The sequence below is a fragment of the Mustelus asterias genome, chromosome 2 (genome assembly GCF_964213995.1).
Source record: "Mustelus asterias chromosome 2, sMusAst1.hap1.1, whole genome shotgun sequence".
Lineage (NCBI taxonomy): Eukaryota > Metazoa > Chordata > Chondrichthyes > Carcharhiniformes > Triakidae > Mustelus > Mustelus asterias.
This window is the reverse complement of record NC_135802.1, coordinates 118606469-118618970: the sequence shown is the minus strand read 5'-3', so window position 1 is coordinate 118618970 and position 12502 is coordinate 118606469. Positions and strand designations below refer to the sequence as shown.

Sequence of the window (12502 nt, the reverse complement as noted above, 5' to 3'; positions counted from 1 at the left end):
GGAAGAGAACAGTCTTGCCTGGTGATTGTCGAGCGGTGTTCATTCATCCGTTGTCGTAGCGTCTGCATGGTTTCCCCAATGTACCATGCCTCGGGACATCCTTTCCTACAGCGTATCAGGTAGACAATGTTGGCCGAGTTGCAAGAGTAGGTACCGTGTACCTGGTAGATGGTGTTCTCACGTGAGATGATGGCATCCGTGTCGATGATCCGGCACATCTTGCAGAGGTTGCTGTGGCAGGGTTGTGTGGTGTTGTGGTCACTGTTCTCCTGAAGACTGGGTAGTTTGCTGCGGACAATGGTCTGTTTGAGGTTGCGTGGTTGTTTGAAGAGTCTTCACGACACATGACAGCGCAGAGTCGCTGAGCAGAAACTGATAGCCAAGTTCTGCACACGAGGACAGCCTAAACTGGGATGTTGGATTTATGTCACATTATCAGTAACCCCCACAGCTTGCCTCCTGGGCTTGTAGAATCTCACTAGCTGTTCTGTCTGGAGACGATACACATTTCTTTAACCTGTATTTAATGTTCCCTCCACCCACATTGTCTGTACCTTTAAGACCTGGCTGGCTATAGGATTCACATTCTAATCAGTATTCTGCAACTTGATTTTGTCTGTTTGCACAGTTTGAGAGCACATTTCCACTCCATCTGACGAAGGAGCAGTGCTCCGAAAGCTTATGGTATTTGCTACCAAATAAACCTGTTGGACTTTAACCTGGTGTTGTGAGACTTCTTACTGTGTTCACCCCAGTCCAACGCCGGCATCTCCATATCATGACCTCCTCTGTGGCCAGAGAGGAATTTAAAAATTGGATCAGAGCGCCTGCAATCTCCTCTCTTGCCTCCCACAGAAGCCTCAGGCACAATTGGGCAGCATGGTGGCATAGTGGTTAGCACAGCTGCCTCACAGCGCCAGGGACCTGGGTTCAATTTTAGAGTCTGCACGTCCTTCCTGTGTCTGCATGGGTTTCCTCCGGATGCTCCAGTTTCCCCTCTCAGTCTGAAAGACGTGCTGGTTAGGTGTATTGGCCATGCTAAATTCTCCCTCAGTGTACCCAAACAGGCGCCGCAGCGTGGCAACTAGGGAATTTTCACAGTAACTTCATTGTAGTGTTAATGTAAGCCTACTTGTGACACTGGTAAATAAACGTAAACTAAACTAAATTCATCTGGACCTGGAGATTTATCCACTTTTAAACCTGCCAACACCTCCAATATCTTGTCCTTCCCATGTCAATTTGCTGAAGAACATTCACCATCTCTCTCCCGGAATTCTGCACTATCTTCCTCATTCTCTTGGATGAAGGTGGATGTGAAGTATTCATTTAATACTACCAATATCCTCTGGCTTCACCCACAGATCGCCCCCTTGGTCCCTAATGGGCCCCACTCTTTCTCTGGTTATCCTCTTCCCATTGATATACTTAGAATCATAGAATTATAGAATCCCTACAGTGCAGAAGGAGGTCATTCGACCCATTGAGCCAGCACCGACAACAATTCCTTCTAGGCCCTATCCCCGTAACCCTACATACTTACCCTGTTAGCCCCTGACACTAAGGGCAATTTAGCACAGCCAATCAACCTATCCTGTACATCTTTGGACTGTGGGGGAAACCTAAGAACCCACATAAACATGGGGAGAACGTGCAAACTCCATACAGACAGTTACCCAAGGCCGAAATTAAACCCGGGTCCCTGGTGCTGTGAGGCAGCAGTGCTAACCACTGTGCCACCCTGCCACCCTTTTTTAAAGGTTCAGTAATGAGGGAATGTTGAACAAACTTGACTTATATTCCTTGGATCTTGAAGATAGAGGGGTGATTTGATTCAAGCTATTTGAAATATTAAAGGATTCCCAGGGTAGAAATGTCAATTAGATATCATAGAATATCTTGGGATCGTCCCTAATTTTACCAGCCAGAGCTTCCTCATTTCCCCTCTTTGCTTTCCTAATTGCTTTCTTAAGCTCCACCCTGCACTTTCTATATTTCACTAATGCCTCCACTGATTTGCTTCCCTTGTACTTGTTAAAGGACTTTTCCTTCTCATCGTATCCTGAACATCTCTGATCATACATAGTTCTGTGGGCTTGTTATTCCTTCCCATCATCCTAGAGGGAACATGCTGGGCTGGTACCCTCCCCCATTTCCTTTTTGAATGCTCCTCCACTGCTATTCTGTAGATTTCCCCATTAGTAACTGTTCCCACAATACCTTGGCCAGATCCTGCCTTATTTTACTAAAAACTTCTCTCTCCCCCAATCCAAAACTTTTTTTCAACTTGTCTATAAAATCACCTCACGTTCTTCTGACTATTGGCACAACCTGCTCAACCTTTCCTAGGATGAAGGAGTGAGCTGTTTTATGAGGAATCAGCCACCTGAACCTAATCCAAAGATGTGCGGGTTAGGTTGATTGGCCATACTAAAATTGCCCCTTAGTGTCCTGAGATGTGTAGGTTAGAGGGATTAGCGGGTAAAATATGTAGGGATATGGGGGTAGGACCTGGGTGGGATTGTGGTCGGTGCAGACTCGATGGGCCGAATGGCCTCTTCCTGCACTGTAGGGTTTCTATGATTTTCTATGAATCGGAAATGTCTCCAATACAAATATACACCCCCTTATGTACAAATGCCAAAAATATACTCAGTACTCTAGGTGTGATCTCACCAATGCCTTGTACAAGAATTCCCTACTTTTACACTCCATCCTCCTTGCAATATAGCCCAACATTCCATTGCCTTCCTAACTGCTGTACCAGCATGCTAACTTATTTTGATTCACAAACAAGGACATCCAGATCTCTGTACCACAGAATTCTGCAGCCCGCTCCATTTAAATAATATAATAGGTGCAAATGTGTGTCTGTCTGCAAAGAACAGGGCCGTGTGTGCACCACACTGCAAGCCCAACTGACAATCTCAAATTGCTAAATATGCTAAGAATTATGCTGAAAACCAATTTAAGATTGTCAATTGCACTCAGCTTGTGGCACATCTGCAAGTTACATATATTAAGACATAGGGCCCTGTTCTTTGAAGACAAAAATAACATTATGTATGCCTGTTTCAGCCAAACAAAATAAGTGACATCCATTCATTCCTCAGGACAGTGTCTTGACCAATCAGGGTCAAACAGCCTGGTTTAAATCTCAAGCAATGCTTGGCAGTTAACTGTCAATCACCTGGTGCAGACTCCACGGCAACATCTATAACAGAGTCTACTTGCTGCTCCCCCTCATTCTGGTATTCTTGCAAAATGTCCTGATGAGTATGAGACAAAACCTTTGACATGTGTCTCGTTGCAGATGCCATATACTTTGATTTTCAAAAGGCCTTTGATAAGATTAGACCCACCCAAACTTAGGGCATGTGGATTTGAGGTCAGATTTCTGAATGGATAGCTAACTAGCTAAAATATAAAATACAAAGTAGAGAGTGGAGATAAAGGATAGCTCTTCAGATTGTAGAAAGTTAGAAAAAAATGTTCACAAGGATCAGTGCAGGTTCTATGGTTATTCATAGCTTATTTTGATGGTTTAGATTGGGTAAAAGTAACTTAATATCAAATTACAGATTCACCAAATTGAGGGAGTACAGCTAACACTGAGGAAGAATGTAATATAATACAAGACTTTAGAAAATTTACAGGTTGGGTAGTTAAGTGGGAATTGAACATTACCGTAGACAAATGGGAGGTGATGCACTTTGGCAGGAAAAACAGAAACATCATCTAAACTTTAGAAAATAAGGAACGAAATGGTGAAGAAGAGCAAAAGGATAAAGTTGAATAATACATTAAAATCGCATTGTTGGTCAGTTAGAACAAAGAAAATTACAGCACAGGAACAGGCCCTTCGGCCCTCCAAGCCTGCACTGACCATGCTGCCCAACTCAACCAAAACCCCCTACCCTTCCGGGGACCATATCCCTCTATTCCCATCTCATTCATGTACTTGTCAAGACACCCCCGAAAAGTCACTATCGTATCTGCTTCCACTACCTCCCCCAGCAATGAGTTCCAGGCACCCACCACTCGGTGTAAAAAATCTGCCTCGTACATCTCTTTTAAAACTTGCCCCTCGCACCTTAAATCTATGCCCCCTGGTAATTGACTCTTCCACCCTGGGAAAAAGCTTCTGACTATCCACTCTGTCCATGTCTCCCATAATCCTGTAGACTTCTATCAAGTCGCCCCTCAACCTCTGTCGCTCCAGTGAGAACAAACCAAGTTTCTCCAACCTCTCCTCATAGCTAATGCCCTCCATACCAGGCAACATCCTGGTAAATCTTTTCTGTACCCTCTCCAAAGCCTCCACATCATTCTGGTAGTATGGTGACCAGAATTGAACACTATATTCCAAGTGCGGCCTAACTAAGGTTCTATAAAGCTTGCCAATGACTAGCCAAATATCCTGGCCGAAGAAGGCAAGCATGCCGTATGCCTTCTTGACTACCTTCTCCACCTGCATTGCCACTTTCAGTGACCTGTGTACCTGTACACCCAGATCCCTTTGCCTGTCAATACCCCTATTTACTGTATATTTCCTATCTGTATTAGACCTTCCAAAATGCATTACCTCACATTTGCCCGGATTAAACTCCATCTGCCATCTCTCCGCCCAACTCTCCAACTGATCTATATCCTGCTGCATCCTCTGATGGTCCTCATCGCTATCCGCAAATCCACCAACCTTTGTGTCATCCGTAAACTTACTAATCAATCCAGTTACATTTTCCTCCAAATCATTTATATATATATATTACAAACAGCAAAGATCCCAGCACTGATCCCTGAGGAACACCATTTGTCACAGCCCTCCATTCAGAAATGCACCCTTCCACTGCTACCCTCTGTCTTCTTTGACTGAGCCAGTTTTGTATCCACCTTGCCAGCTCACCTCTGATCCCATGCGACTTCACCTTCTGCGCCAGTCTGCCATGTGGAACCTTGTCAAAGGCCTTACTAAAGTCCATGTAGACAACATCCATGGCCCTACCCATATCAATCATCTTCGTCACTTTCTCGAAAAACTCGATCAAGTTCGTGAGACACGAGGTCCCCTTCACAAAACCATGTTGCCTCTCACTAATACGTCCACTTATTTCCAAGTGGGAATAAATCCTGTCTCGAAGAATCCTCTCCAATAATTTCCCTACCACTGATGTAAGGCTCACCGGCCTGTAAGTACCTGGATTATTCTTGCTACCCTTCTTAAACAAAGGAACAACATTGGCCATTCTCCAATCCTCTGGGACTTCCCCTGTAAGAAGTCTCACAACACCAGGTTAAAGTCCAACAGGTTTATTTGGTAGCAAATACCATAAGCTTTCGGAGCGCTCCGAAAGCTTATGGTATTTGCTACCAAATAAACCTGTTGGACTTTAACCTGGTGTTGTGAGACTTCTTACTGTGTTCACCCCAGTCCAACGCCGGCATCTCCACATCATGACTTCCCCTGTAGCCAGTGAGGATACAAAGATTTCTCTCAAGGCCCCAGCAATTTCCTCTCTTGCCTCTCTCAGTATTCTGGGGTATATCCCATCAGGCTCTGAAGGCTTGCCTACCTTGATGTTTCTCAAGAACCCCAATACCTCCTCCTTTTTGATCTCAACATGACTCAAACTATCTACCCATCCTTTCCCAGACTCATCATCCACCAAATCCTTCTCTTTGGTGAATACTGATGCAAAGTACTCATTTAATAGCTCGCCCATTTCCTCTGGCTCCACACATAGATTTCCTCCCTTGTCTTTGAGTGGGCCAACCCTCTCCCTGGCTACCCTCTTGCTCTCTCTTCTTCATTACCCCTTTTAGCTCTTCTTACTCCTTGCTTAAGTTCCTTTCTACGTTCCTTGTATTCCACACTTGCTTCATGTGTTCCCAGCCTCCTAGCTTTGACACATGCTTCCTTTTTCTCTTCGACTAGTTCACAATATCTCTCGTTATCCAAGGTTCCCAAAACTTACCATACGTATCCTTCATCCTTACAGGAATGTGCCAGTCTTGAATCCCTATCAACTTACACGTGAAAGCCTCCCACATGCCAGATGTTGATTTGCCCTCAAACATCTGCCCCCAATCTACATTCTTCAGTTCCTGCCTAATATTGTTGTAATTAGCCTTTCCCCAATTTAGCACCTTAACTTGAGGACTACACTTACCTTTATCCATCAGTACCTTAAAGCTTACTGAATTGTGGTCACTGTTCCCGAACTGCTCCCCTACTGAAACGCTGACCGGGCTCATTCCCCAATACCAGGTCCAGTATGGCCCCTTCCCTAGTTGGACTATCTACATACTGTTTCAGGAAGCCCTCCTGGATGCTCCTTACAAACTCTGCCCCATCCACGCCCCTAGCACTAAGTGAGTCCCAGTCAATATAGGGGAAATTAAAATCTCCCATCACAACAACCCTTTTACTTTTACACCGTGCCAAAATCTGCCTACATATCTGTTCCTCAATCTCCCACTGGCAGTTGGGTGGCCTATAGTAAACCCCCAACATTGTGACTACACCTTTCCTATTCCTGAGCTCTACCCATGTTGTATCGCTGTATGAACCCTCCGAGGTGTCCTCCCGCAGTACAGCTGTGATATTCTCCTTAACCAGCAGTGCAACTCCCCCACCCCTTTTACATCCCCCTCTATCCCACCTGAAACATCTATATCCTGGAATATTAAGCTGCCAATCCTGTCCTTCCCTTAACCAAGTCTATGTAATGGCAACTACATCGTAGTTCCTTGTACTAATCCAAGCTCTAAGTTCATCTGCCTTACCTGTTATACTTCTCGCATTGAAACAAATGCACTTCAGTCCACCAGACCCTCTCTGATTAGCAATCTCACCTTGCCTGCTGTTTCTCCAAGTCTTACTGGCCCTACTCTCTCATTCCCCTTCAGCTAATTCACCTTTGCTTTGGGTCCCACCCCCCTGCCAAACTTGTTTAAATCCTCTCGTGTGACACTAGCAAACCTCCCGGCCAGAATATTTGTGCCCCTCCAGTTTAGATGCAACCCGTCCTTCTTGTATAGGTCCCATTTGCCCTAGAAGAGACCTCAATGGTCCAGATATCTGAAACTCTTCCTCCTACACCAGCTGTTTAGCCACGTGTTGAGCTGCACTATCTTCCTATTCCTAGCCTCACTAGCACGTGGCACAGGGAGTAATCCTGGAGATTACAACCCTAGAAGTCCTGCTTTTTAACTTTCTACCCAAGTCCCTAAAACTGCTGCTGCAGGACCTCATCACTCTGTCTATGTCATTTGTACCAATATGTACCACGACCTCTGGCTGTTCACCTTCTCCCTTCAGAATGCTTTCTCTCCGTTCAGAGATATCCTGGACCCTGGCACCAGGGAGGCAACATACCACCCTGGAGTCTCTGTCACATCCACAGAAGCGTCTATCTGTTCCCCTACCTATAGAGTCCCCTATAACTATTACTCTAGTCCTCTTTGTCCCTCCCTGCTTAACAACAGAGCCAGCCGTGGTACCACTGCTTTGGCTGCTGCTGCTGGTATCCCCTGATAGCATTTTGGATACTGTTGGGGGAGATGGGCTAACAGAGTGCTGGGATTTATTTCTGAGAACATGAATTTCAAAAGTAAGGAAGTTATAAAGAACTCTGGTCAAACCACACATACTGTGCACAGTTCTAATCTCCATACTATAGAAAAGGACAGATAAGAATTGGAGAAAGTGCAAAAAAGTGACAAGGATTGTTAGAGCACTGTGAGATTACAGCTATTGGGAAAGATTGAACATGTTAGTACTATTTACTTTAGAAAGGAGAAGACAGAGGTGACATCATATAGAGAGTTTTAAAATTCTGAATGGCTGGACCAAATATATGTGGAAAGAATGTTCCAAATTTTGAGGTTAAAAATAATGAAGTTTTCTTTAAAGATTAATGGGAAATGTACAGATAAACCTAGAAGTTGTTGTCTAAGTTGCCTTGTTCCTCAGAACTTATATATACCAGTATCTTCAGTAAAAACTTAGGGCATGTCTACGCCAATGTATATACATTTTTAAACAGGTGAGATAAGTCTTAATCATTGCCAAACAATCTCTCTGGTACTGACAATTAACATATATCTAGAATGAGGTCCAAAACTGAATAAGGAGGAGGAATAGAAAGATATGTTGAAATGCTGACATAAGTTGAATGAAATTGGAAGAGACTTGTTTGGAAAATAAACTCCTGCACAGATTAGTTGAGTTGAATGGCCTGTTCTTGTGATTCTATCTTTTACATAACTGTTTGTAAGTACTAACCCAATTTCTGTACGAGACAATTTTAGACAAAATTTCAAAACTTAAAGTTTTTTAAAACAGCTGATTAAATCAGGGTGCATCAAATAGGCTGAAATACCTTTCTTCATACCTGATCTTCAGCAAAGAACTAATGTCATTATATCAGCAGCATCAACTTCTGACTTCTATAAACAAGCATATTTCTACTTAGGAAATAAAAGAATCCAATTGAAAGAACAATTAACATTTTTAAACTTCACATTAATTGCAGCTGCACTGTTCAACTATGCAACACTGTTAGTTTAATGAGAAGTTATGGCAATTTCATAACAAATTGAGAAAATGATGGACAACAGGAAGGAAGCTTAGCTATATAAAAGCTGGATGTAGGGATGGGAAATAAGTCAGTGTATTGTTGCAACATTCTGAATTCAAAAGGTAGAAGCAAAATAAAACATGCAAGAAGAAACTATTTACAAAACATAAATTTCACATCCAGCATCAACTAAAACCAGAGATTTAGTTCACTTTTTTAACCAAAGGTATTTATACTCCAGTGAAAATATAGACTGTAATACTGATGTCAAAGATTACATATCATACTATATAGAACTTTAATCATTAAGTATTAATCTAAATGACTTTTCTTGTCCCCATAAAGGGTCAAGAACAAATAAGACTTCCCTACGACAGTCCAAGCGCACCAAATCTGTTCAGAGCATTTAATCAATATAGTTAATTTGATGCAGTTGTGTGAATTTAGTTTGAGAAGTGCAGAGTAATGCTAGAAACATTTCATTCATCACAAGGTATGCTACATATATACAATCAGCAAGCAGGAAGCTTTGTTACATTTCACAACAGTCAAATTAGGCAGCAAGAACGAGAAAAAGAGAGAAATCTGGAATGATGCAATTCAGGGTTCTGATCCAGAAACCAAGAAAACATGAAGTGTCTTAGCACTGAAATTATCAGAGTTCAAATGCAAGTTACTGATAAGACTATCCAATTTATGATGGCATACTTTTTCTGTGTGTGTAGACAGCAAACTTGTGCCTTAGGTTCAAGGGTATTTGTCACAAAGGTGCAGCAATTTAAGCAAAAAACAACTTTTTTGTTTTGATGAAGAATCTCAAATTCAACAGAAGCTAGATCATTCAGGCTTATTACATTTTGCAAACAAAATTATAAAATTTGATTCTCTCCTTCACAAGATTAATTTTGACAGAGTACCATAAAACAAACTCTCAAAGATGTCCAAAACATAAGATTCATGTTTGTGATGGTATATTTTTTCAACAATTTTTACATTCTCACACAAAGTAAATTTTACAAGGTGTGACACATTTTAACAGCAAGACAAAATTAGCAACATAATTCCAATATCCACACAAGTAGAAAACCCATTTTTATTTTTAAGTTCCATGAAACATTTTACTTAGGGGCCATTCAAACTTGACTACTTCACCACCTTTCTGTGGATGGGTGAGAAAAAGGAGACTTCTTTACTTATTTTTGAAAAATACAACTACTGGTGGACTCTTGAACGCAATGGATAACATAATCATCCCCTGACAAAAAACCTGGTATTCATTTTAAATACAGAGGAAAATAGCCAAATATATTTGTTCATCCATCTTGTGTTACCCAGCCCAATTTCTATAACAATAATGCACCAATTACTGTTGTGAATTATTATGGCTTGACAAGCAATCCTGGAGATTCAACCAGAAGTCTCAGTGATTCAGCAAATCCAAAGATGTTATTACTCTTCAGCCTTCTAATAACTGCTGCACCAAGAAATCATTCTTTGGGACAAAAGTTCAAAAATTAAACAATCAGAAATGCACCTCTAGTTAGACTGAGGTCCTTTGCAGTTTCTACTATGAATTTTTAAATCCATACTGGTCTCTCCTAAATTTTAAATACTTTTTGTTTTGTCACAATTGCCATCTTTTAACAAAAGGGACTTTCTTCCCTGATATGCATGTTGCTTCTAACCCCACACTATAAAATCCCTTTGACTCTCCTCGTAAGCAAAGTCAGAAATTTCCACAAAAAAATCCCTGTATTTAGTGTGAAATTATAGATTTACAACAGCCTATACTCCCTTTTAGCCAAGGACCAAATAGAACTCATAACTTTGTTCACTCCATACAGATGCTGACTGACCTGTTGGGTATCACCAGCACTTTGTTTTCTTTTCAGTATTATTTTCCATCTAATTCCCTTGTTGCTGCCTTACTGTACTTCCCACCTCCACTACACATCTGAAATCAATGGTCCAAGTCTCACCCATACATATGACACTCTTGACTCTTTACTCATTTCATTCCTTTCATTGCTTCATCGGGTCTTCTTTCAAATCTCCCTTTTCTTCCAATACCCATATCCTGTCCCATCCCCTTCTAACTCCTCATTTCACCATTCCTTCCCCATTTTCTACCTCTTCTCAATCGTCTTCTTCTCTGTTCTTGCTCCACAATTCTATTTTCAATTTCCACATAATCTGTTTTCATTTGCTTTTCTCCAATTCTAATTTGGACCCTCTCCCCACTAAGTGTTAAATACTTTTCTTGTGTTAGTCATAACAGCTTAACAGTGAAATTTGCTCCAATATTTCAGTTGGTTGGTCCACTGTCAATTTTAAGTACTGAGCCATGGAAGACAAAATGCCAGCTTCAATTCCTTGTCTATACTAAGTTGGTAGCTCTCAAGCCAAAAGAAACATTTATAAATGATTAGAAAATCTCTGGATTAGTGATGGGAAATATAAAATCACTGATCATTAGTCAGTGACCATGTGAAAAGTACATATGTATACAAGTAAGGTCAGAATCAAGCTCAGGTTTGATGCTCGCTGATATTAAGAGTCACATATGACTTTGGAAGCTGCCCATTGAAGTTGAAATCCAAAGTTGTCTAAGGTCTCCAACTCTTTTGTACCCATTTCTCTCTTTTCAACAACCCCACGCCCCATCCATTCCCCAGCTCCCTCCCCCATGCATCCAAGTTATCTATTCTCCCTGTTCCCCTATTTCAATATTTCTTCTATGTGAAAATGCTTTTCACATTTTTCTGTCTATTCAGTTCTTACACACACCCCCGCCCCCAACACACACACACACACACCCGGCGTTAGCACCTTCGTCATTCTTTCAGTAGAGCCTCCCATTCCTTTTTTCCCTCGTCTCCTCTCTTTCCCCATCCCCCTCTGTTTCGTCCTAGTCTCTTTCTCATTTTCTTATCTCATCTTGTAAATCCTCCATTTCCTGCTCGGTTTCGCGTCTGCCACAATTTGTGGTCCGGGGCCCGGCGTGGCGCGGCCCATCCCCGAGCTCCCGAATCCGGACTGCAGTCAGTCCCACTCACTCACCAGATCGGAAAAACGCGGCGATATCGGCGTCCCCGGCCGCGTCCTCCGCACCCTCTGCAGAGCTCATGTTGGCGGCGGCGGCCTTCTTCTCCTGGTCGGCGTGTGCGATTTACAATCCTTCCGTGCAGCGGAGATACCGATCCTGACTGGCAGCCACCAAGCGGAGGGGGAGAAGGAGCGAGCAGCAAAACGCTGCCACCTCTACCAGCTCGCCTCCATCTTGGAGCCGTGAGTCACCGTCCGGCAAACATCGGCAAATCTCGGCAACTTCCGGAACTCCAGCCATCCTATCCCCATCCCAAGGTCACTGCTCCTCCAGCAGCAAGGAGCCTGCAAATAGCAGGGCGAGTGCCTGCAACAGCACCACACAATGTTCACACAACGATACAACGATGCACCAAGAGACACAGAGATACAAACATAAACAATATACAAATTGATCCTTTCGCACATTCAGAGAGCGCAGATTTGTGGTACATGCAAATGCAGAAATTGATACAATTCATGAAAGCAATACATTACCCCTAATCAAAGATACCAGCACAGAGATAGCATTCGGATTAATGTATGGTAAACAGAGACTGAAACATACCCGAATAAGAAGCATTCACGGTACCAAAGTCACAAATATATATTTTGAACAGAAACACATTATAAGTATTGTACTGAAAATAAAAATAATGTACAAATTAGACGGATCTTGAATATGCAAAGAAATGGACATATATGTTACAAAACATACGAATATATTTATAGAAAAGAATGGATGCGTACGCAATCTACGAACTGGATACATTGACAATAGCCAAGGTTACAAAGAAGCATGGTTACATCAAGATGCATCGAAAATAGAAATATAT

The 12502-nt window shown here is 42.3% G+C and overlaps 1 protein-coding gene across 2 annotated transcripts in view; it reads right to left on the bottom strand.

Annotated features, from left to right (window-relative positions):
• LOC144510730 (triple functional domain protein) overlaps positions 1-11872 on the bottom strand; it is a 589246-nt gene extending 577374 nt beyond the window's left edge. The window contains exon 1 of one of the 2 annotated variants that reach the window (XM_078240506.1): positions 11643-11872. In XM_078240506.1, the coding sequence (XP_078096632.1) occupies positions 11643-11709 (67 nt within the window). In that variant the 5' untranslated portion in view covers positions 11710-11872. The remainder of the gene's footprint in view (positions 1-11642) is intronic. The other variant, XM_078240513.1, reaches the window with a different exon arrangement.
• Between the last annotated feature and the right edge of the window lie 630 nt (positions 11873-12502).